The 26159-nt window shown below is 47.1% G+C and overlaps 2 protein-coding genes across 2 annotated transcripts in view; one reads left to right on the top strand and one right to left on the bottom strand.

Annotated features, from left to right (window-relative positions):
• Positions 1-26159, top strand: part of LOC142771739 (uncharacterized) — a 220436-nt gene that overhangs the window by 95111 nt on the left and 99166 nt on the right. The window lies entirely within an intron of this gene.
• On the bottom strand, positions 12572-22818 carry LOC142771332 (uncharacterized). Its single transcript, XM_075872808.1, has 6 exons — positions 22365-22818; positions 18917-19005; positions 17731-18017; positions 16763-17013; positions 14000-14079; positions 12572-12962 (listed from the first exon to the last, which is right to left on the bottom strand). Exons 1-6 carry the CDS (start codon positions 22614-22616, stop codon positions 12788-12790), a joined length of 1134 nt encoding a protein of 377 aa, XP_075728923.1. The 5' UTR covers positions 22617-22818; the 3' UTR covers positions 12572-12787.

Below are 26159 nucleotides of genomic sequence, written 5' to 3'. Positions count from 1 at the left end.
TCCCAACCGGATTAAAAAAAAATCCGCGTGTTGATGGAACTGCATTAGGAGGCCTGGGGTGCGGCCTCACCGGCAAACACCGCCGAGAACGCACTCCCTCACCAGAGAAGGATTGGCCACCCTGGTGCAGTATCTGGCCACTACCTCCCACATGCTTACGTCAAATAACTCACGGCCCTCAGTCCCCAGCAGCTGCGAAGCAACTGACCACGGCGGCGGCCAGATCTGCAACGCAGCAGAGGGTGCTAAGAATCTCTGGATCCGGACAGGCCGCCATTGGAACCTGAACTTGGCAACGTTTAACGCTAGAACCTTATCTAGTGAGGGAAGTCTAGCTGTACTATTCGAGGAGCTAGAGGGTGTTAAATGGGATATAATAGGGCTCAGTGAGGTTAGGAGGACAGATGAGGCCTATACGGTGCTACAGAATGGGCACGTTCTTTGCTACAGGGGCTTGGCAGACAGAAGAGAACTGGGAGTGGGGTTCCTAATTCACAGAAACATACCTGGCAACATAGAGGAATACTATAGCATTAATGAAAGGGTGGCAGGTATCGTAATTAAACTGAATAAAAGATACAAAATGAAGGTAGTACAGGCTTACGCGCCTACATCCAGCCACGATGACGCTTCAGTTGAAAGCTTCTATGAAGACGTGGAATCGGCAATGAGTAAGGTAAAAACACAGTATACTATGGTGATGGGCGACTTTAATGCAAAGGTAGGGAAGAAGCAGGCTGGAGACCAGGCAGTAGGAGATTATGGCATCGGTACTAGAAACGCCAGAGGAGAGCTACTAGTAGAATTCGCAGAACGCAATAATTTACGGATTTTGAATACCTTCTACCGAAAACGAGAAAACCGCAAGTGGACATGGAGGAGCCCTAATGGCGAAAATAAGAACGAAATAGACTTTATAATGAGTGCACACCCTGGAATCGTTAAGGATGTGGAAGTGATTGGCAAGGTACGATGCAGTGACCATAGAATGGTACGGTCTCGAATTCGCCTAGACTTGAAGAAGGAACGACAGAAACTGATACGCAAGAAGCCAATCAATCAGCTAGCACTGAGAGGGAAAGTACAGGAATTCAGAGTGTCGCTGCAGAACAGGTATTCGGCTCTTAGTGAGGAAACCAACCTTAGCGTAGATACAATGAATGATAATCTGACGAGTATCATTACGGAGTGTGCAGTGGAAGTTGGAGGCCGGGTAGTTAGACAGGACACTGGCAAGCTTTCCCAAGAAACGAAGAACCTAATTAAGAAGCGTCAAATCATGAAAGTGTCAAGTACAACAGACAAAATAGAACTGGCAGAGCTTTCGAAGTTGATTAATAGACGTAAGGTATGCGATGTAAGAAGGTATAACATGGAGACAATTGAACACGCTCTGAAAAACGGAGGAAGTGTCAAAGCATTGAAGAGGAAACTTGGGATAGGCAAAAGTAGGATGTATGCACTAAGGGACAAAGAAGGCAAAATAACTACCAATATGGATAGGATAGTTAAAATAGCGGAGGAGTTTTACAGAGATCTGTACAGTAGCCGAGACAACCACGACCTTAATACTATAAGAACTAGCAGTAACCAAATTACACCCCACCAGTAATGATAGAAGAAGTCAGAAAAGCTTTGGAGAGCATGCAAAGGGGCAAAGCTGCTGGTGAGGATCAGGTAACATCAGATTTGCTGAAAGATGGAGGACAGATTGTGTTAGAAAAACTAGCCACCCTGTTTACGAGGTGTCTCCTGACGGGAAGAGTACCAGAGTCTTGGAAGAACGCTAACATCATCTTAATACATAAGAAAGGAGATGACAAGGACTTGAAGAATTACAGGCCGATCAGCTTGCTCTCTGTAGTATACAAGCTATTTACAAAGGTAATTGCTAACAGAGTAAAGAAAACATTAGAAATCAATCAACCATGGGAACAAGCAGGATTTCGAACAGGCTACTCAACAATTGACCACATTCATACTATCAATCAGGTAATAGAGAAATGCTCAGAGTATAACCAACCACTATACATAGCCTTCATAGATTACGAGAAGGCGTTTGATTCAGTAGAAATATCAGCCGTCATGCAAACACTGCGGAATCAGGGCGTAGATGAAGTATATATAAACATTCTGGAAGAAATCTACAGGGGATCAACTGCTACCATAGTGCTTCATAAAGAAAGCAACAGAATACCAATCAAGAAGGGTGTAAGGCAGGGGGACACAATTTCCCCAATGCTATTTACCGCGTGCTTACACGAGGTTTTCAGAAGCCTAGAATGGGAGCAGTTAGGGATAAGAGTCAGTGGAGAATACCTTAGTAACCTGCGCTTCGCCGATGACATTGCATTGCTGAGTAACTCGGGGGACGAATTGCAACTCATGATTACGGAGTTAGACAAGGAGAGCAGAAAGGTGGGTCTTAAAATTAATCTGCAGAAAACGAAAGTAATGTACAACAACCTCGGCAAGGAGCAGCGCTTCGAGATAGGTAATAGTGCACTTGAAGTTGTAAAAGACTATGTATACTTAGGGCAGGTAATAACCGCAGAGCCGAACCACGAGATTGAAGTAACTAGGAGAATAAGAATGGGGTGGAGCACATTCGGCAAGCACTATCAAATTATGACAGGTAGATTGCCACTATCCCTCAAGAGGAAGGTATATAACAGCTGTATCTTGCCGGTACTTAGCTACGGAGCGGAAACCTGGAGACTTACAAAGAGGGTTCAGCTTAAATTGAGGACGACGCAGCGAGCAATGGGAAGAAAAATGGTAGGTGTAACCTTAAGAGACAAGAAGAGAGCAGAGTGGATTAGGGAACAAACGGGGGTTAAGGATATCATAGCTGAAATCAAGATGAAGAAATGGACATGGGCAGGGCATGTAGCGCGTAGACAGGATAACCGCTGGTTATTAAGGGTAACTGACTGGATTCCCAGAGAAGGGAAGCGGGTTAGGGGGAGACAGAAGGTTAGGTGGGCAGATGAGATTAAGAAGTTTGCGGGTATAAATTGGCAGCAGCAAGCACAGAACCGGGTTAACTGGCGGAACATGGGAGAGGCCTTTGTCCTGCAGTGGACGTAGTCAGGCTGATGATGATGATGATGATGATGTTCAAGACCCTTGAAGTCCTGCGATTTTCCACTATCCCTTGAGCTCTTGACTTTCAGCAGCAGTGTAACCTATAGTTCACAATTCCACCGGCTGTATGGGTAAGTCGCCGTCGATCCGGCAGATATTCTTTCTGATAGAATACGCAGGCGCAAGTGCATACAATGCTCTGCCTTGCAGTACTTGTATAGAAAAATTTTAACACCATTAATGAAGTGACAGATAGAGAGGGACTTCGGTTCCGGCTTGAGGCAGTTGCACTACTGTACTTTTTTTTTCATTCCTTTCATTATTGATCGTTTCTCTGTCTTGTCTTGCCTAATGAAGGAAAGCCTGTTAATAATGTCCCGACCGGCAGCTGTTGCGAGCATTCTTTGTTGTAGGGAATTACGTAATTTATATGGGATAGTGGCTAGACATATCTGTAGTATAACAAGCATATATTTGCATCTTAAGTGCGATAGAACTAGTGAGAATTTCGAAACGTCGCAAAAAAGGAAAGGCTCTTTTGGATTCATCTCTTTGTACATTTGAGCGCGACAAACAAGTATGAAAGTTAAGAGCACACACACACAGACAAGCGCAATATAACAAATGAATTACTTTTGAAAATGCACTGGCTTAAAGACCCAACATGATCTGCGTGATCTCCTACTAGAACACATCACTATAGCGCATGCAACCACTCGTGATCTCAATGGCACGAATAAGCGCATCGACGATAACAGAACACATAAATACATTTCTAGCGAATAAACTCGCTTCTGGTTTGAATACAGTTTTTTAGCCCTTGGAAACACCTGTGACGGCGGCTCGAAGCCCCTGGAATGAATATGGTCCTCTGAAACCTGAACGAAGCCTGCAAGCTGCTTAATGCTAGGCTGCTTTATCAGCTTATCAAAACATAGTATATGCGATCATTGGGAGTAGCACGCTGCATTCTACCGCAATCGATAGCGAACGTGGGAAGCCAGACACGCCGGAAGTTCGGGCGCATATCATTTGCAAATGAGTGGCTCTAAGTTTGTTTATTTGTAAAAAAAAATGAGCAATTTCAAATGTCATTCATTTGGCTTCATTAGGTCGAGATAGAGCATGTTTATGTATTCTGACATAAGGAATGTGTGTTCATGGCAGTCGCGCCATTTTTTTTAATGCCGCGAACACCGAGATACTTCGTGCCTCTTAAATGGTCTTAAATATTTATTATTCATTTATTTATTTATTAGTAAATACTGCCAATCGCAAAGGGATCATAGCAGGAGGGCATTTACAATAATTGAATACAACACAACACAAATTGTGATACAATGGAAACACCAACTAGTTATAAAAAAAGTGCAACACAAGAGCGATTACTGGCACAATAATATAAAGAAAACAAGCTCGCATAAAAAAAACCGTAGGTAAGGGAAGAAAAAAAAAAGGAGAAAAAGAGAAAAGTAAAAAGCATTGTGAGACTATGGTGTAAGCATTTTTACACAGTGGTGCTTTAGAGCGAGGCGACAAATGCATACTGTGGGGTTTCTGGTATTTGAAAAGAGAAGTAAGAGAGACAATGAATGAAGAACTGTGACAGGTGTAATTTCATACACCAAAAAAAAACTGTCTGTCAGGGTTCAAGGTACGCTTTCAAGTGCAGTTAAGAACTATGTTAGTGATGTGCTTTCTATGATATGTAAGGGAAGGTTATTCTATTCTCTTATGGTCAATGGAAAAAAAGAATTTTTGAAACAGTTGGTATGGAAGGTGTATTCAGTGAGCATCTGCGTATGGTTATGTCTGGTAGGGCGTGCTTGTAAACTTGTTATGAAGTTTGTGGCATATATATTTACTTTGTTATGAACTATTAAGTACATAAATTTCAGTCTAGCCATTCTGGCTCGGCGCTGTAGAGTATCTATACCAGCATTTTCCATTAACACCGTAGGTGATTCATGTGGCCCATACTTGTTAAAAATGAACCGTATTGCCTTTATTTGTACACCTTCAAGTTTAGCGATGTCTTGTTTAGTAAAAGGAAACCATACTATGTTTCCGTACTCTAGTATCAGTCGGACAAATGTATTATAAGCCAACAGTTTGGTATCTATGGGGGCTAAACGGAGGCGGCGTCTGATGAAAAAGAGTCATTTGAGCGCGGTCGCTGTTATGTGGCTAATGTGACTACTCCATCTAAGGTCCTCAGTTATTGTTAATCCCAAGAATTTATGTTCAGTAATGGCGCTTAGTTCCGTGTCATTAATTTTATACGGGAATAATGATTTATTCCTTTTTCTCGACATTATGAGTAGGGTTTTTTTTTGCATTTAATGTAATTTGCCAATCGGAGCACCATTTCGTTACTGTTTGTAAAGCGCGGTCAAGGGCTACATGATCTTCATGTGTGTTGATTATATTATAGATAATGCAGTCATCTGCGAACAGTCTGATGTTGACATGTATATTAGTGGGTAGGCCGTTGATGAATATTAAAAAAAGAACCGGAGCCAAGACACAACCCTGTGGTACTCCGGATATCACTTGGGCAGTATCAGACGACTGGCCGTCAATTTCAACAAACTGTAAACGATCTCTTAAATAATCAGTTATCCAATTAGTTATGGGGCCGTTACCTATAGCGTTAACTTGAGCTTATAAATTAGTTTCTGATGAGTCACGCGGTCGAAGGCCTTTGAAAAATCTAGTAGTATAAGGTCAATTTATTTTCTGGAATCGATGCCCAGGGACAGGTCGTGAACAAGTTCCAAAAGTTGTGTCACCGTAGACAATCCATGGCGAAAGCCATGTTGGGAGGGCGTTAGGATAGACTCAGCGTCAAGGAACGATGTTATGTGTTTGAGAATAACGTGTTCAAGTATTTTAGATGCTGCGCATGTTATTGAGATAGGCCTGAAATTAGCTGGGTCATGCCTGTTTCCGGATTTGTGTACAGGAGTGATTCGAGCGGCCTTCCATTCTTTTGGAAGCCTACCAGTTGTTAGCGATTTGTCAAAGATTAAACATAAATACTTTGCGACCCATTCTGCGTACTTCTTCAGAAATGTGTTGGGAATATTATCAGGCCCAGAGCCTTTCTTGGTATCTAAATTAAGCAAAAGATTTAGGATAGTGATTGTAATAGGTTCTATATGTCTCTTAGCACATGCTTCCATATGGGGTGTACTGTTATCATCGCGTGTGAAGACTGATTGAAAATAATTATTAAGAGCGTTCGCAGTAGCTAGGCTTTCGCTGGGGGAAGCTGTTTTTTCATCGGATGACTTGGGGTTGAGGTAGTTCCAGAATTTTGTTGGTGATGTTTTTATGAAGTTATTCAGCTTGTGACTAAAGAAATTTTCTCTTGCGGCCTTTAAAGTTACTTTTAGTCTAGTGATGGCATCATCAAGGTTGTTTTTTTGTTGACGTAGTAAACTTTTTCTTAAGTGATTTTCTTAGTCGCTTCACTTTTCGTTTTGCATGAATGACGTCACGCGTGATCCATGGGTTATGTTTCTTTATCTTTTTTTGCTTTTAAGGGTACGAACTTTTGAATGCAATGTGAGACAATATATTTGAACGTATGCCATTATATTTCAATATCAGTTGAAGCCTGGCAGGAAATTCCGGTGAAGGATGATAGTTCGTGTGAAAGGTGGTCGATAATGCTAGTATCGTCAGCATTGTGAAAGTCGGGAAAGGATTTAAGCACCGATTTGGAGCCTTTGTTGTTGACTGGTATACTACACATCACCATCTTGTGGTCCGATATTCCGTCTGTTACCTCTATTTTTATTTCTTCCAAGGGAAAGTGACTGCTCAAGAAAATCGGATCTAGTATGTTCCCACCAAACCCACGATTGCCAGTAGGCGTATTAACTGCTTGGTGTAAGTTGAAGTCTAACATAATATCTAAAATAACATCTGAATTGGCGGAGTGGTTTACTTCCAGTCTTCCGAATATTCAGACAAAGCCTCATGTAACATCAAGCTGGTACAAAATATAAGGTTTTTTTGTTCACGCTAAGAGTTATATTGTTTGCGTATGATATAGAAGCGCAACTTCACTTGAGGTTAGGACCAATAACTGTCGGATTAATTAAAAATCTAGCTTGATGAGCAATTAAAAATCTGATGGTTTGCTTGCGAGCCGCTCGAATAGTTGCGGCACCTGGTTGAGCAGATCTCAATCAAGTGCTTCATATGCATGGCCCCCGAGATACGCTTGACGAGTGTGCGATTAGCTTGGCACGAGGTATACACCAAGGCACGTGAACACCGAGTAGCCTGTACCACTACCCAGGTCAAAAATGAAGATTTTTTTTCTGTTCTAAACTGTATTTATAAACACAGTTGAAAACAGAAAAACCTTAAAGATCGACGCTTCTATTTATGATTACCCCGACAACAAACACTATAGCTCACTTGAATGTACGACGCAGGTGAGATGCTGGAATGCAAAATATGGATGTGACTTCACGGGTCCACTGCGTGGTCTGCTGGACCATTTCGAGCATGACTGCACATTCCACGCAGCCATTTGCCCCCGCTGCCACAATATACAGCTGCGCTCGGAGCTGGCGGACCATTACCGTGGCGGCTGCGTGGCTCCTTCTACAGCCACCTCTCGAGGGAGCCACCAACCTCTGATCAACGGCGTCTCGGGCAGTCGGCGATGCGCTGCGTCGCTTGCACCTGTGCAAGACACTCTCGCAGGTCTGTTGCATTTTGAGATCCGCAAAACTCGGAAGGTACAGAGGAAGGAAAGCTTAGGAGAGGCCATGGGAGAGACCCTTGCTATCCGAACTATACAGTGTACTAGAAAAGGGCAGTGGGCTTACTCAGTCACTTCTCTGACGCAGTTAGCGTTGCATAGGGTATGCGGCGCCACAGGCAACTTCAATAGAAGCTTCACTTGCAGAAGCGGCTCGTCACTGGTCGCACGCGAGTTGCGACACGCGATTCTTGATGTTTAAAGTAAACTTGCTTGTATTAACTGCCACCTGGCTATATCGAGAGCGTATGACACTCTTGGTGTGTTTTTTTACATTTACTTTTGCGACAGAAGTTGCTGAAAGTCAGACCGACGGCAGCCATCGCAACCTGTTGCTTTATTTATTTTTTCGCGTGACGCAGGTAATGCTTTTTTTATTTTGTTTGGCTTGAGTGCCTGGCATGTTCACTGTATCTTTTTAGACCGCATCGCATTTGTCTCTATAGGGCACCTTCGTGGGAAAAAGCGATGGTAGTTTTATACCCTCCAAAACATTCGGTTTCATGTCATGTAGACCTAACCTTTTGTATCGAGAGTACTTCGCTTTTCAGCTCGGAATTTGATAATAGAGCACGCTCGCTTTTTCGCCAAGCTTAAGCATGCATGTATGCTTGTTGGGTTTGTGCCTTTGCTATGATAGAATGAAATGTTGTACCTTAATTATTTTTGATCCACTTTGGTTGTTGCACAAGAGATAGTGGTTTTCTGGGGGCTATTATTTACTGTCATTCGCTAAGCGAGGTGAGAGAGTGCTGCAATGAACCTTTGCCCTCCCCCCTCCCCCGGCTTTCCTCTGATGGGGAACTCTGCGCACGCTTACAGTCCGTCTGAAATTCCCGATCTCTTACGTCGGCTTTTTACTAAGGTAGGCTGGCAGATTGGGAAGACTGGCGACACAGAATCGCAGCCGAGAATGGGTTTTCCACAAGGTATCTACACTTCTGTTCCATCGATAATGTGCAAATCACCTCTGAGCACATGACGCAGCTCGAAGTAGAGCTCGGACACTGAGCCACTGTCTTCCAGGGGCTTGTGCGCTCTGACAGGTTCTTTTCACATACTTTATGTTTCATCTGAATTTCTGATTTTTTGGTATCACATACAACGACCGCTTCAACTGGACCTTAACGTCCACGTAGTCTATTCAGCACTTAGACACAAGGCACTGTTTTTTTTATGTTGCTGCGTGGATCAGATACAAATAGGTACACTAATTTGATGCATACTGCACACGGCCGAACATTGCCGAAGAAAAAAAAAAACTTGGCGCTACAGTGTCCACCAAAATAGAACGTGGCTTGACAACTGCCGTTCTGGAAAAGCTCGCCGACTCTTTCAGCCGCAACGCTCTTCCCAGGTTCTACTGAATACGATGCCAGCGCCACCGCACGGGCGAAGACAGAAGCACAAATTGGCGACTTTTGCGGATCCACCCCAGCAAAATAGCCTCCACCGGAGAGTGAGCCCACTGCCCTCTTCTAGTACACTGTATCCGAACTGCATAGCAAAAAATGTGGTGGAAGTCACGTGCTTTCGCAAGGGCTTGTAAGATTTCTTGATCAGCCCATCGTGCCGCGTCGTCTAAATCGCTACCCATAGGACCACGTGGTTGAAAGAGCTAGCTAGAACGGCGAATCTGCATTTTGATGCACTTGAGGCATTTCACAGATAATTTAAAGTCATTGAAGCCTAAAGTGAGCTTATATATTTATGACTGCGTGTATAGTTCATTTTGCTAGCGTTCGAAAATGTTTTTTTTCGAAGCCCATGACAGCTTCTCTGAAAATGGTTGGCGTCACACGTTCGCTGTTCTCCTTCTTTGCTCTCCTACTGCGTTCATCAGCGATGGAAGGGTAGAAATCCGAAAGGAGAACGTCAGTGCCGATGGCTCTTAATCAAAGAGGTGGTGGTTATTTGTTCCCGTGTAGAACGGCCACAGTTAATCATTGCAAAGCAGTGCCCTGGGGTGCTTTCCAAAACTTCCAGAGTCAATAATGGCACTTGCTTCACCCCAAAGTGACACAATAGCTTTACTTCCAAAGCTGTTTGATTTATTCGCATACTGTATGCGATTCGTGCTCGGTAACAAAGTTTGCAGCCAAGTTTTCTTCAATATACGGTCGCACTTGACCGACCCGTGCTGCTGTAGTATGGCTCGCAAGTCGTGTACAACATCCGCGTGAACATATGACACACACGGGGAATAGATAACTCGGAGGTACTAAATCTAACCGAGCAGCAAGACCAATTCAGATGTCATATTTACATCATGTTGCCCATCCCGGACTTACCGTTACAACAGAAGAGAAACCGGGCTGTGTGTGGCTATTATATATCTTGCCGAGTTTCACTATTGATTTCTTATGTTCAGCTGATTAAGCACTAAGTTCAAAGCTGCAAGTGTACTGTAGATGCACATTATGGGCCTAAATGTGGCAGCTAGTGGCCGCAGGCACGCTAGAAGCGAGCATCTTGGCAAATTTGTTCTAGATTGGCACGAATGTTTCGCTTTTGAAGCTCATCTGTCAGACAGGTGCCCCGGCCAAGACCGAGGTGACCGGCGTGCTTGCTCGGCACTCGCTCACGTCACCGCAGCGCAAGCTGCGCATGCGCAAGCGAGCAGAAACGCGTGCAACCTGGCCAGTAAGAGCCGTTACCTTCCCCCCTCCTCTTTAATCTTTTCAAAAAATGTGACGTAACGCACTCTCCTGGGTATTCCTTCCTCCATGTCCGAGGGTCTATTTCACTCTCGCTAAGACGAAGCCTTAATGGCGGTGCATTCACGAGGGAAATCAAGTCGGAATCCGAAGAGCCGTTTCGGTCAGCGCCTCATTTCGGGCTTGTCGAGACTCCTTCTCATTACATACCTCTGCAGCCTACTACATATTCATCTATAGGATCCCGATGGTTTCGTAAAAGCTTGTAACCTTTGATCAAACCAATACAGTTCAGCGAAACTTTTCTCATGCTCCATTTTATGGTAACAAAGGAGCAGAACCTAAACATTTTGTCCCTCTCCCACCACTAATCTCCTCCCGGTACCTCATGTGAAGCTCCATTGCGAGTGCGGTAAGTGAGACCTCGCGCTATGCGGTGAGCCTCCTCGTTGAGGTTGGGAATGAGCGATGCACACGGGGTGTGGGCTGGGAATCATATAATATACCTTTCTTCGAATTCCTCGGATGATATGAGATTTGCCTTGCGGAGGAGTATGTTGGCTGCCTCGGGAGATATTTTATGCACGAGGAAGGTACTATAAATCATTATAACTTTTTCTAAACACAGTTTGGCTTTATCGACAGCAAAGAATGTCGGCCAATATATAGACGTGACTCGTTCACGGCGGAATTTTCGTCGACACGACCTCACGTGTGAAGCCCACCTGACGGCTTTAAGCTCTCCCGTAGTCAGCACATGGACGTGCAGTGAGCGTTAATGAGGTTTTCTCAGAGCACCATGGGCAGCATGCAGGGTATTCTTCTGGGTGCATATTATTGAGTAAGTCTAGGTTTGGTTATGTTTCGGTCTGAGGTTATCCCACAGCTTCCTGCTTTGGAGGCGATCGATACATGACGACATATTCCACAAACCACTACTTCACTTCATACAAAACGGCAGCCTAACGGGGCACATTTCATGCACATCTAAGCACAAAATATACCAAGTGTATCGCAATAAAAATATTCATTTGCGTGTCTTAATGTGGCGCTCGCATGTCGGCGTTTGTGTGCCTTGCGTGGTGCATCGTTTGGATTAACTTCGTGTTTCGGCCCGTTGCCGAAGTAAATACCTGAGGCCACGCAGCAGAAAACAAAAACGAAACAAAAACGGTGCTCAGATCTGCTCCACTGGGTGCCGTAGCAATCTCGTCAGCCGATAAAAAAACTTTTCATAAGACTCATTCAGTTAACTTTGCCGCATATCTGTACATTCAATTGAGCCTTAACATATGATTCGACATATGTATCCCACGTAGCTTTAACGGCGCGTTGCCGTCGCTAATCGTCGAGTGCACGGCTTTCTTAACTTGATCGGTCAGTGGGACCCAGGAGGAGTGACTGAGCCCAACACGGGCATCGGCCATGAATTGCGCGGCAATGGAATGGGAGTTCTCGAGTACATATATGGATGCATTCTGCTTGCACCAAACCTGCAGCAGCTTCACTGTATAAACTTAAGGACTTAAGTAGTATAGACTCGAGTACCAAGTCATAATACTTATATAAATATAAGTGTGTGGGCGTAACAAAAATATGTTGAGCACATATTTTTGCAAAATGCTCGAGAAAAGGACTGTAAAACAGTATTCGCTCAATTCCGAGTTTTGCACATAAAGCGCAGGATGTAGGGATGAACTGTGGTGCGATATTTGCACTTCTACGCGAATAAAAATGGTCAACACAGGCACCGATGACAAATTTCAATCAATCAATCAATCAATCAATCAATCAATCAATCAATCGTTTTATATATACGCTATATATACGTACAGCGCTCAGCCTCACAGAACTTGTGTACAGGACCGAGCACATGTCATTAGAACACCCGTACAATGGAGGTTAAGTGCTAGAACACGGCTCCCTGACCACCTCTGTACGAGTTCTGTCATTAATATTCACCCCGCTAGCATGTCTAACTCCAAGGTCGGTGCAATATTTGATGAATTATCTGGTGGTATACGACGAATGAGATAAGCAGAGAGACGCGTCAATACAATATATTTACAACAAAACAAAATACTAAATAGAAGGGGCCCGAGTAGCCATGCGTGGTAGCCGGGCCTCGCGGTCGTCCGACGCTGCAGCTGCATCGACACCGCACGCCGTGCGTGCCGACGTCGGGTCCGACTCGAGGCCGGGCGGTTGCCAGAATGTCTTCGAGATAAGGTCGCCCCCGGAGTCTATGACATGGGCGACCTTAGACCTCCTGGAGGTCGCCGTGGCCGTCGGCTTCGTTTATCACCTCGTGCAGGTCCGTGCTGGCGGTCGTTGGCGCCGCCGCCACGGATCCAGCCTCGGTGGTCTTCCCCGGCCGAGTCGAGGCTGCCGACGCGGCGAGAGTGGTCGACTCCACAAGCCCACTCCGCGGGCCGCTGTGGGAAGGAAGACGACGTGATGACGAGTACTAACATCGTTGCTGATGCCATATGGCATCGACAATCCTGGTGTAGTGATTCAGCGAAGTATATGGATGAATCGACATGGCAGCGAATTGGCAAGCGTAAGTCCTGTTGTGTTGTAAGTTGGTTATTTTATTAAAATTCATGTAATCAAGCTTTATAGGGGACTCAAATTGTAATCATAATACATGTTTGCAAAATTAAACAGGGCGAAAACTGAATATTCCCGCCGATAAAACTGGGCATGGTGTCCTATATGAATAACATGTTTGAAGGTGCTGAATCAGTCACGAAGGCGGCCATCATCTCGTTCATTTTATCGGGTATTTATGTGCACGAAAACGTGGGAGAGTTAATGCCATTGCCAAGAACGAGTGTTCCACGCTTGCCGTCATGGTTACATACGAGTGGCGCTGACCAACACTCCCAGGTTTCCATGGACATCAATTCGCGAGAAACTTTGATCGAGGGAACGACCGCCGCCGCCGATGAAATTGCAGAGCATCTGCGCGTTATTGAAATGTTCCAGGCTGGGACCTTGTCGGAGGCAAGTCGTCTTTTTGTACACTTCCGTTTCGAGGAACTTCTAACGTCCCCTATATCGCTCCGGTGTTCGTTATCGGCTGGTTCCCTTCTTTCACTCATGGTGGGGGTCTCGTTCCGGCAGACAGTGATGCCTTTCAGGTAGCATGCAAGGACCAAGTACTGCCGCCTTGCCGGCTATTAATCGAGACATTAGGCAAGGCCGTGATAAACAGAAGATACAAACAGAAGAGCAGACCCCCCAACGTCGTCTTTCTCGGAAATACAGAAGCGGCTGCTTGTGCTCGCGCTTACTTCTGTAGTCTTGCTGGCTATTGGTCGGGACAGTATGCGGTGGTAGAGTGACTGGCATGTTCCTGTATATATCTGCTGCTGTGCGCTCTTTTTCACGGCAGTGTAGAACGCCCCCTGTAAATAAGCCCCACTTAACCCGTGCGCTCCGTAGAACATCGGCTATGCCACCTCACCTGTCGCCCCTCTCGCCATTTTTCGCGGCCTTTCCCCCGCTGAATACGGCTGCCAGGCTCGTTGCCGCCACAGACGCCACCTGCGAAGATTTCGAAGGAATGATCACAGTTGGAAGCGTGACTAGTCCAACGGTAAAATGCGCAGTTAACGGGAGCGCGCGTCATGACGTCATTATGTGACGCAATCGTGACGTCGCAGGTATCTGAAATAAACTTCAACAAAATGTCGTCACTTCCGTCACATAATGACATCATCGCACGACGTGATGGCTTTGTAAAATGCGGGTAGATCACGGGAGCAATGTAACTGCGGGTAAGGTGCAGCACTATTGCAGTACCTCCAATACTGTATAGTTGATGAAGAACCACGTCAGGTAGGGAAGTATTTTAGAAAGGGAAGGGATCACTACATTGACTTGCAGTTGCCTTCGGCAATTTCATGAAAGACCCTGCGAGTTTTTTATCCGACAGTTATGTGAGGCTACAAAAAAATGCAGCATAGAACTACTGGCTGAATGCTTCGCATGAAACAGATTCCCACAAGGCGTGTTACCTGCCGAGCTTTTTCATCGTTATATAAGGTTATGTCGCGATATGCTCACTTGAAACTATAGAGATCGAGCGGCCGCGATACGACAATCTATGCAGTCGATCTTTGTATACAGCCAAATCCACTTTAACTAAACTGAGAAGAAGTTTTTAATAGCGACTGACAATATGGTGAAGTCTACTTCAACATTTTTTGGCCAGTGTACTAGACACCCAAACTTCTCAAATCTATATTGCAGCTGCAATTTATATAGCCAGATTAAAGTTTGAATTCGACACTTAACAGAGTGCTTGCGCTTCCTAAAAGAAGTCGTATATTGTAGCAACTGAATGGAATCGCAAAAATATTTTGCCACAATGATTAACATCATCCTCGTGCTTCCATCGGTATATGGTTTTTTTGTTCGAAGGGCGTCGAGGCGATACAGACCATAAAAGGCGCACCATTCTGGACATTCGGGGGCGTTTTTCCATTTTGTTAATATCTACTGAATGTCTCTTTTCTTAATACCTGTAGCTGAATGACTTAAAAGCTTTTCGCTTCTCGCCTCTTAATTCTTTCGCCGCTCCTTTGTGACACTTCAATATATTAATTTCTATTGTATTAATATTTGCAATATACCGCGAGTGAAAGAAGGACCTGATACTGGGGCGCAATGCTCAAAAAGAAACACTAAATATTAGAAAAATCCAGTACCAAGTCGGCCTTTTTCTAATTGTTTTAGAGTTTTGCCCCATAATATGTCCTCCAATAAAGACCGACTCGCCCAAGAAACTATATAGGTGGAACGAAAGCACGATGGGAAAGGTAATAGGATACAAATCAAACAGGTTGAACGCAGCTGCGTTGTTGTTGGGCAGGGTTGTTGATGCAGCTTTGGTTTGATGGATATGGCTTAGTTTGGTGCAGTATCCGGCTCATTTAAGGGGCGAAGCTCCTTAAAGCGGCACCTGTTAAAGCGTCGTAGTCGTAGTGTGCAACCAGTCTTACGTTTTGACCTCCAAGGTGGTGCCGGTGGGAGATTTCTTCTGTGCGTTGTTGAACAGTACAAAATTCGCAGCGTGCGCGTTAATTAAAATCCGAATTATTCTGTCTCTCATTCCCCCTTAGCAGCCATTGGCATGTACATTGAGCACTATCTGACAAATAGGGTTGTTACGTTATACTCGCTGGGAATAACCTCCTTGGTTTTAGAAAGGTTTAGGGGGCGTTGGGCCGCAGTGCCATGAATACAGTGAACTAGTATATACCATGAACTCGAGGTGGTTAAATGTGGGAAGTAGACACGAAGCGCAAGCCGTAAGAAAGTGTGCGTGTGCCACCTCTCGTTTAGTCCTTTGAATGTCCGCTGGATGGCGGTGCATATGTGGAATATATGATGAAAAGATCTGAGATGGTGGTACTTGAAGTGTTGAATAGATGGACGAACGGACAAACAACAGACGGACTCACAGATGGCTGCACTGATGGATGGACGCATGGACGGACGCAGGGGCGAATGCATGGACGAACGCAGGGACGGACGCACAGATGGACGTGTGGACGCCCGAACGGACGCACGCATGGACGGGCGAATGGACGCACGGACGGTTACACAGAAGGATGCATGGACGGATGGATGCTTCGCCCCACTCTCCATCATTCACTCCGTAGATATGCTGCCATTTTTTATTCTATACTGTCTCTTTAAGCTGATGACAATGACGCATTTGCCTCGATTTTGATTACACTTGTTTTTAAATTGGAAGACAAGCGCGCTTTACGCTCGCATGAAATCTAATCACAGTTCCAGGCTTAAAAAAAAAAACGCCGCATACGGTTCGCACATACCACACTAAGCTCGGGCAGACAAGGAAGACTGCCGATAGTTTCACGATATAGCGAAAACCGAACAGAACAGAACGGAACCGTAGAAACGACAGTCCTGACAGAAGCGCGGCAATACACGTCTACAGACGCAAGTCCCGTCACTAAATTGGACTTGCGCTGACTTGTCCCGTTACTGAATCGTCTGTGTTGCCATCCTGTCGTAGTTTCCCATCATGAAGGCTGACCACTAGTCGCCATGCACATCCACCCTCGTCTAGAAAACGTCTCGCAAGCTGTTTCCCGCCCCGGCTGACGCAGCTTGTATGTCTGGCGCTCGCGCTGGGAATATCTGGATGATTTCATGGGGAAACCGCCCGCTAAAGCAAGCGAATGAACGAACTTACCGGTGACGAAGCCGTTAACAATGCCACTGTGCCGTCGGCCTCGAACGAGGTGCGCACCGCTGCACGTTCCATGAGGACGCCGCTTGGTGGCGCTGTCGTCACATCGCTCTGGCGACGCAGTGCCGGCGGCTCGTGGTCGGCTGTCTTTGTCGTCAGCCACGGAACGATTGCAATCGACGATGGCTCTGATGACGACGAGGACAGCGACGACGATGGCATTGGTGACGGCGCCTCGTTCTCGTGGACGGTCTCTGCATTAAAAAAAACCTTCAAATTCAGCGGGTATATCGCGACAGTCCCGTACTTATATTTTTGTCAATGACTGGTTCCACGTTGTAATGCATCTCACCCTAATTTATTACACGCGCGAAGATAGCAGGACACTTAAGAATACACACGAAAATCAAGTACTTTTTTCGAAGCGGGAGCCTTGGATGAATCAAGCGAAAAATCTTAATGTCGGCTGTTGTCAAGCGCTGTCAGCACAAGTGAGGCAAAAAAAAAAAACAATTGGGTGATAACCATATGACGTCACAGATCTACATATTTCGTGACGTCAAACGACGACGTTACGACGTTACACTATCGCTTGTTTAGTGGTGGGCCTATACAGGGGCAATGCAGAGTGCCAGTTAATGTACGTCGAATCCTAGAGCCTACCGCAGGTGTACGCGTTGAATTATTACACGTACCGAGAAGAAAACAGCGAACTTCGTATCGGAGTCTTCCTAGCAAGTGCATGAGGGTTCTTACGAGTTTCCTGTACGTGTTGACCTGTTTCTAGAGTTGGCACATTTATAAAACATTTACTAATCGGGCCAACAAGGTTCCAGTATTTGGCAGCGTGATTGGCATGTGATGGCTAATGCACGGTAATGTATAGGCTATCAACTTTTTGCGTAATCTCCGCTACGACGCTATCGGATTACGCATATATAGACTCTCGCTTGAGTTCGTCCGCCACTCACCTCCGTGGCGGCGCTTGTAGTGGCGCGTCTCCGCCGGCGGCCGGGCCGTGCTGCGTGCCCTGGGTCGTCCGACGGCGGCGATCGCCGCGGCCTGGGTCGAGGACGTGTCGCGGATCCCGATGCCGCCCCGATGGTCGGTGCCGTTTGCTGGACGTACGGCGGCGCTACCGCCTTTGACGGGTGCCATGTCGGCCCGGACGCGCTTACTCCGGGACACGGCGACCACCAGGACAGCGACCGCGATCAGAAACAGGGCGACTGCTGCCAGGCGACACAGCAGGGCGTGGCTGAATTGACGAGGGCGCAGAAAGTTGAAAAAAAGTGACATCCCTTGTCCAAAAAATTTTCGTCTCCAAGCTTTCATTTAGCCCTAGACTCCTGCCTAACCGTCCTTACTAGCGAGTGGAATTTAGTGCAAATCATTTCTACAGTACAATGACCATGAAGGCGAATAGCAGCCATTGCGCTAGCAGCCATGACAGCTGGTGTTTCACACTTGTCGTCATGGCTACTAGCGGGGCCGACTGGGCACGGTCCCTCGACAGGTTAGCCTACCAAATGAGCTACCCAGGAAGGTGGCAATGGGCAGGGAAAAGGCGGAGACTCGAAGCTCACGAAGAGTCACGTCCTGCGGAATCCAGTGATATGGAGGAAAGGAAGCTTTCGTTCGTAGAAACTCCCGCGGCCTCTTGCTGCGGTTGTCAGTGTTTACTCTTTTTTAACTTTCTGCGACCTTGCGGGGATCCGTAGAACCGATCTGGAATAAAATCAGGCTCGCTAACTTTTCAACAATTTTACTAGCAGGGACGTGCTGGAGACATAAAAGCAAGTGCCGAGCACTTTCAATGAAGCCCTGGTCCCATGCAGAGTAAGAACCGTGTGAGTTCAGGGGAGGTTTTTTGAAGATAACTGCAAAAAAAAAAGGTTTCCTTGTCAAGCTGCTGGTTACATATAGATGCAGTTTGTTAAAAAAACTGCCACAATGTGGCTAAGAGCGGCTGTCTCGGACCTATGGTTACTATGTTTCAGGAGTTTCTAGTTTTATTCTACAGAATCTTTTCTTCGTGGAGTATACGATGCCTCCTAGATTCACTGATGCACGCGCGTGACGGCCATCTTTTATAGACGAAATGACAAATGCGACGTCGTGTATAGGACGGTGCTTTGGCCGTAAGTATAAGCTTACCATTTGCGTTTCAAAGAAGCGCGACGTGGTCGGGGAGGCTCTGGCAGGGACTCGTGTCGTGACTCCCGGCTGGGCATCGGTGCGTACGCCTGAAGGGAAGCATCGTGACGTCAGTTTGCTGGATTTTATTTTTGAGGAGGAAATGGTATCGAAGAAGTCAAGGTGACTGATTTCTGTGCCATTAATTACACAAGTCGTTGCATAAATGCAGACGTGCGTTCTTGCTCCTCACCACTGCCTTGCTCTTGGTCCGAAATCGCAGCAGTACCTCGTTTTGTGCCCCCCCCCCCCCCTTTTTTTGCGTGACACGGATTCCTGGCATAGGTCGTGTTAAAAGATATATGACGTCAAATGTTAGAGCTGCAGCTGTGTCATAGACAGTACTTCACTCCGAACAGTACATATTTTTTACACCGACCTCAGTAGGTAACATATGTCGACGCTTTCCACGGGGCGGCGTGATTGGATTCATATGTTCTTTCAAAAAAGTCTAACGTGGACTGCGTCGACCTTGGCACGCCATTCCTAACAACGTCCAATCTCGCCGTATAAGTGACAAAATCCAGGTTATCGAAACCAGTTGCTCGCAAGTTTTTTGGTGAGTCGGAGCTTGCGAAGGGGTGAATATGAAAAGTAGGTATATTCAGGTAGTGTTTGGGGACCGCGTTATGAGACAATTTCTTGAAGAGATACCACGTTCTGTGCACGCAGATTGGCTAGAGAAAAAAAAGAGGGGGAGGAGGTGTCTTTTCAGTAGCTGTACGTGTGAGGCTTTAAGTGCCGCATCTTTCCATGCGAGGGAAAGTATATGAATTGTTCGGATAGCGGTACGCGAAGCGTTGCATTTGCGTTGCGCAGGCTTCGCACGCTCACCTCTAGCGGGGCCCCCGTATAGTGACGAACGCAAATGCTACGCCCGCAAGCATCGCGTACGCTATTCGAAAACTCCGTAATGTCAAGGACAGTGGCACGTGAAGACACTGCTCGCGTTCCCTGCTGACGTCGACAATCGTCTCAATTAACGTATGTACCGTGATTCTGGTTCAGTCGTGGTGGTACCAGCTGAGTACCAGGCACTCTTCCGTGGCCTACCGGCGACGAAGGGCTTTGTGCTGCAACTCGAAAATCGCGCTTGCGCTTGTCACTTTTCCGTCAGAATACTGTAGAACTAATGACGCAGTCAGTGTTTAGTTGGGCGTTCGCAGCAACCTATGGAAGCAGCGCGCGAGGTCATGCTTACGCAGCAAAGAGCGCACACTCTGGACGACAACAGGTGGATGTACGCAAAGATTTCGAATTCTATTTGCCGCGTTGTATGCTCTTTAGCCGGTAAAGTAAATGGTAGAGCGTTACATCGCGGCATGAGACACGAGCTTCTGAAACCACACCACGGTGAAGATTGTGTTTTGCACTACGAACCACAGCAACGACCAGCTTACATGGTCGGCGATCGCACATCGCGTCTCCCGAAGAAGACGCCAGAACGACACGCAGAACCCGCAGAACCCGCAACTAACGCTACGCAGTTTTTCGCAGTCAGTTCACGCCCGCAGAAACCGTGCGTTCTATTGCGTACCGGACGTGCGCTCCGTGATCCCCCGCGCTTTTTGCGCGCCCAAGGCTGTTACGGATGGCCGACTAAAAGTATTATTTAAGGCAGTACGCTCTGGAGGTAGGGAGTTGCACGTTTGAATTACCGGTGGCGCGCCTTAAAAAAAAACAATCTCCCAAGCATTTCCCCGAGGTTGAACATGGTTAAGTGCGAATACACGGGGTGATGCTATGAGGGGTATTTATTAATTCACACTATTATATTTATTAACCACACTATGGTGCCTTTTGTGTGTAATGGTTCCTGGGAATCGCAATTTGATCATACGGGGGAGTTTACGTTAACTTACTGGCGAATGCCAACGGATTTTAACTTTACTCCCCCTCACGACCCGCTCTCGACGGGAGACTGAGAGAGAAGGCGGGCGCGCGAGAGAGAGGGGTGCGCGCGCAGCTGCAGCGAGCGAGGAGAGCGGAGGAGCGAGCGAAGGGGGAGGGGGTATAAGGCGCGTTACTGACAGCGATATCAGCGTCGCGTCCGTGGCTTATTCGGTAGAGCGTCGCGCTGCGGCCCGCCAAGTCCTCTTTCTTTTAAAGATAGAGAGAAGACTGCGGACGCCGCCGACAGCGGTGGATGGTTTGGGGTCGCTTATAAAGTGTATTCACACTTAATAGAGAGAAGACTGCGGACGCCGCCGACGGCGGTGGATGGTTTGGGGTCGCTTATAAAGTGTATTCACACTTAATAGAGAGAAGACTGCGGACGCCGCCGACAGCGGTGGATGGTTTGGGGTCGCTTATAAAGTGTATTCACACTTAATAGAGAGAAGACTGCGGACGCCGCCGACGGCGGTGGATGGTTTGGGGTCGCTTATAAAGTGTATTCACACTTAATAGAGAGAAGACTGCGGACGCCGCCGACGGCGGTGGATGGTTTGGGGTCGCTTATAAAGTGTATTCACACTTAAAAGTCCGCTGAAATTTTCGTTTGTGGCTTTCTGTACAGCACGGGGGAGGGGAGGTGCGAGTCAAGTTCCCAGGCCGATGCTGCTAGAGTAATACATGGGAAGTGTCCTGGGAACTTTTGACTCGTTTTACATTATCCATATACAGGAGGCGGGGTCGAGGGTTACCCCCATATATATACAGGAAGGCCGTTGGACGATCTTGACTTGCCACCGCCTTCTACGCAGGACAATCGAGTTTGTGCTGCATTGCCTCGCAGCACCGCCTCGAAGCAGCGTGCATCAAACGCGCTGCTTCTGGTGGTGGCAAGTTCAACTCAAGGAGCGTTTATGAATTTCTGTGGTTTAAGCGTCAGTCAAACATTTGCCAGCCGGTTGCAACTCGTACCGAGTATGATACGGGACATGATGGTGACGGCAAAGTTCTGCAACAAAAATTAAAGGACACTAAATTTCAAAAAAGTGTTCGGCGAACGCCTGTGCCCAGTGAGACATGATCAGTCAGAATTAAACGCAATCAACCCCCCTCCCTTCTGGGATGATTGAAGACGCTGGGCACAGCGATGCTACGCAAGCTAAGCGCCAGCACTGTAGTATCCGACGCGATCGTCCGTTCATGGGCGCACCCCGGCGGCTAACGGCCCCGTGCCGGGCATGGACGGACGGACGTGATCATGACAAAGGACTGCGGTCAGGGTGTGCACCGACAACGTTCCTTGCAACATATATAGGGGGTTGCGAAGAAAGGCATGAGTCCCAGTAGTCACGGCCACGCTTGAGATGAGGGGCAAACAGGCTAGAAAAAACGCGCGTCTCACCGTTAGCCCGTCCGCTGACTAAAGGAAAGACGTTAAGGGACTGAAATGGCGCGTAGGTGTGTTTAGGCCTAACTGCCTATAAACGTATAGGGCTAAGGCGCAACAAGCACATACCTTCGATGGCGCTCCGTAGTTTGTCCGCACCGTGCTGTAAGCGATGACGTCCCGTGGCGTTCTTGACGTCCGCGGCGGCTCCTGCTCCTTCAGCAAAGCGAGGTGCGGGTCTGACGGCCGCGACGGTCGCTGCCCCAGACCTTGAGCGTAGGGTGGGCGCGGCTGGGCGTCGGTCGGGTTGCCACTGCACGAATCCGAGTAGTGCGACCTGTCGAACGGGCCCGGAAACGGGCCCACCATGACGATGGACATTTCTCTTGCTGGACCGGGATGTTGGACCACGGTGGCAGAAGATGGAGGCCAGGGCTCTGGAACTTAATATAATGGGGGATAAACGTACGTGGCGCGGTGTGCCGGACCCGTATGGGATATAGCGGACAAGGCGCTCAAAGACGTAGTAGAGGGAGGTCTGTGCCGATGGCTTCGGAGCTGGGACAGGCTGCAACCGACGTGACCGGTGAGTCCGAGTGAAATGGTGACGTGTCCCGACGCGTGGCGTTCGCTCGAGCATACCGCGAGGCGTGCATGTGTGGCGCGTTCCTGAATGCCGATGACATTGCTGTTGGCTGTTTGCTGTCTTTATGCAGTTTCTAACCATAAAGTTTTTTAATACGGCACATGTTTCTTGCGATATATGAAGATGAGGTTCTTCAGAAGAAGGTACAGTGTGGCCAATCCCCTTTGTGGGTATATGAGCCAAGATCTTCTATATAGGCGACAAGACAAAACAAGGTCTTGCGTTTGAATTTTGCTTGGTATATTATCCGCCAGATAGACATACATCTCCATATTCTTTACCTGTTCGTAAGTGTGTTTGCTTTTCTTTTTGCGGCGAAGGACGCACTATATATCCCAGCTTTTTCTAAACATTGTTATGCAGAAGAAACGCGAAAGAAACCCGCCTGTCGCCGCCTCACCAATGTGCCTACCAGTTGCCAAATGAACTCTTCCACGCTAGATCCTGGCAAACAAAGTCAAGCTGAATCCACCAAGACTTTGCTTGTGAGGAAAAAAAATTCCGAGAGCTGAGAGGAGTATGAAAAATGTGATGCTTTTCATATGTCCGTGTGCCTTAAACTTTTTCACCCGCCAAAGGCATCTGATGCATTTTAGCTTTGTTGAGCGACTAAAACAATGTTTGTTATTTTCTGAAGTTTATTGCCGAGTTTGTTGTGGTTTAGGTGCACCTACCTATGCCGCAAACGGGCAAGAAATGTTTTCGGCGGAATACCGCGCCGGAATGGTCGCAGAGAGGGCGAAGGCCAGTGTGTTAAACCAACAAGAGTGCAGGGTAGCATAATGCGCGTCTTGTCAGTAATGCTGTATGAAGAAGCCTGATAAACGGTTAGATATTGACACGCAGCAGCGAGGAAATCAGATCGCAGCATGATACCACCGAGTTCCTTCAATAAAATGTGCGTGTTGTTTGTAGTTTTCAGCTGGGATGGTTCAGAAATAATCAAACATATATTTTTATTCTTTCGAATAATATTCGCATCAGAGAAACGAAAATTCTTAGAAGCCCCATTTCAGAAGTTTGAATTAGCAGTAATGGTTGCAGTAATCTTATCACTTGGCGGCACTTTTAGGTTACTCCCACAGGCATGTATGCTCTACTGTTCTCGAATAAAACAAAGCAACAAGCACATTACCGTGTTAGTCTCTTTTTATGTATTTATAATCTTGGTTTGAAATTCGTCATCAATTCTATCGGAAAGCTTAGATGGTCTGACCGCTCGCCAAGTAAGAGTTTTCGTTTATGCGAAGTTTTAATTTTAAGCTAACTTTCCAGCTTGATATATAGTCTGTTACGACGTAAAAATAATACATTCTCCACCCCCACTACAGAAGCCCGCCTGTCATTTATCTGTGCAGCAGAGCAATGAATGGCGATATCCGATTGGCAACCTTTTATGGTCAAGTAGTGCTCAAAGCGCGTCCTTTTTTAATAGATTTTTTAAGCCTGAAATTCAAGGGAAAATTTACGAGATCCTAAGTCACCGATACTCCTTTGTGTAGGTTGTTTAATCAAAAGGAGCTATCTTAATTTACGAATAACGTGCGTGGGTTTCCTCCTCGATTCAAATCCAAACGCGTTCGGCTGGTCGGGAGCAGGCGTAGTCTGAGGCCTGCGATTCATGTCTATAGTTGCCATCTTTACCGCCGCTTGTTCATGGCACTGCTGTCAAACCCTCGCCTGCAACAAGCTGTAAAGAATCCGCCATCTTTAGGTACGCAGTCCGTAAAAGTGTGCACGCGTGCTGCTCCTCTTGTCCGGCCGTGCTCTAACAAAGGAGTGTTGGAAGTCACTTTTGCACGTCGGCGAACTTCACAAGCTACGTTCACAGCGTAACTTTTGTCGACACGGCCTCATGCAATGAGAGGCCCACGGGGGCGAAGTTCCTTACGCCATGGGTCGTGCGTCCGCGATGTACGTAGTAGTAGGTAGCCACCTCTCGTTTAGTCCTTGGAATTCCCGCTGGAGGGCGGTACTTGTAAATAATGAATATAGGATGAAAAGATGCGAGATGGTGGTACTTGGAGTGGTAACTAGAAGGACGGAAGGACGGACGAACGCACAGATCCACAGACGGATGAATGAACGGGCGCACGGATGCACAGATGCACGGACGGATGGACGCAAGCACGAACGGACGAATGCAGAGACGAAAGCAGGGACGGACGCACGGATGACCAGACGTACAGACGGACGGACGGAATCAAGAACAAACAGACGGACGGAAGCGCGGACGGACTGGTGGACGCTTCGCCCCACTCATCATTATTCAGTCCTTAGATAAGCTGGGATTTTTTCGCACTTCCATAGTAGAGTACCAAATGCTCTAAATCGTTAACAACCTCTTCTGAACGCCCAGCTCTGCGCCGATCGGCAGGCCGAGGATGCCGTCCTAGTCCAGGGACTGGGTGCCGCCACCTGAAGCCACCAAGCCAAAAACTGCCAGCACACTGTGTGTATTAATAAATCTTTGCTCTCTCTCAACACACAGCGTACAAGTGACATGCGCAGGGGAGAAACATGGGGAGGCACCAAGCACGCTGGGATGAACCGGTGTTGCCTACTGGAACGTGTCAATTAATGCCAAGGGGCAATGAGAGACAGAAGACTGATTGGACACAGTGACCCGCAGTCCTCTTTTAGTTTACCGGCGTGCTTGAAATCTTTATTGTTCAACAACGCACAAGAGAAATGTGCCACCGGCACTACTATGAAGGTCGAGATCCGATATGTGTATACGTGGTGACCAGTGATCGGCTGTGCAGCGCGAGCGATTGTATCTGGGTTCATTCCGTAGTGTGCGGGACGGCTTTAAGCTCTCCCATAGTAGTGTACCAGGTACTCTAAGTGAGTGAGCAAACTTTATTTAACCAGCAGATTGAGGCGTGGGCCTATGCCGCACCAGGGGCGGTGGAGAGACCCTGTCTCTCAGCCGCCTCCCGGGCCGTGCTCGCTGGATGGCCCATATTTGATCTGTCCGATCGGAGCTGATCAGCGCGGCTCTCCACCGCGCCCCAAGCTGTTCTGGGGAGACTGCACTGGCGTCCTGTATCTGTGTGCATTCCCATAACATATGCTCCAGGGAGGCGCGCCTCATGCTACATAGTTTACACGAGTCATCTGGGTATATATAGTTCGGGGTAGATGCGATTTAGGTGCTTCGGATTGGGAAATATTCTAGTTTGAAGTCGCCTCCAATCAACCTCCTGAAATCTGTCTAATGTGGAGCTAGGTGGTTGAAATCTGCGCCTCGACTTTTGGTAGAATTGGATGAGGTC

Source organism: Rhipicephalus microplus, chromosome 9, assembly GCF_043290135.1.
Source record: "Rhipicephalus microplus isolate Deutch F79 chromosome 9, USDA_Rmic, whole genome shotgun sequence".
NCBI lineage: Eukaryota > Metazoa > Arthropoda > Arachnida > Ixodida > Ixodidae > Rhipicephalus > Rhipicephalus microplus.
Note: the sequence above shows the minus strand (reverse complement) of the source record. Positions and strands in the feature narration are given on the sequence as shown.

What these genes read in the sequence shown, in the direction of transcription:
- LOC142771332 (XM_075872808.1), bottom strand. Translation starts at nt 22,616, where the DNA reads ATGTCCATCGTCATGGTGGGCCCGTTTCCGGGCCCGTTCGACAGGTCG. An exon ending in ACTACGGAGCGCCATCGAAG is followed by an intron (nt 19,006 to 22,364) that starts GTATGTGCTTGT and finishes GCTTCCCTTCAG; the next exon opens with GCGTACGCACCGATGCCCAG. An exon ending in CTACAAGCGCCGCCACGGAG is followed by an intron (nt 17,014 to 17,730) that starts GTGAGTGGCGGA and finishes TTTTTAATGCAG; the next exon opens with AGACCGTCCACGAGAACGAG.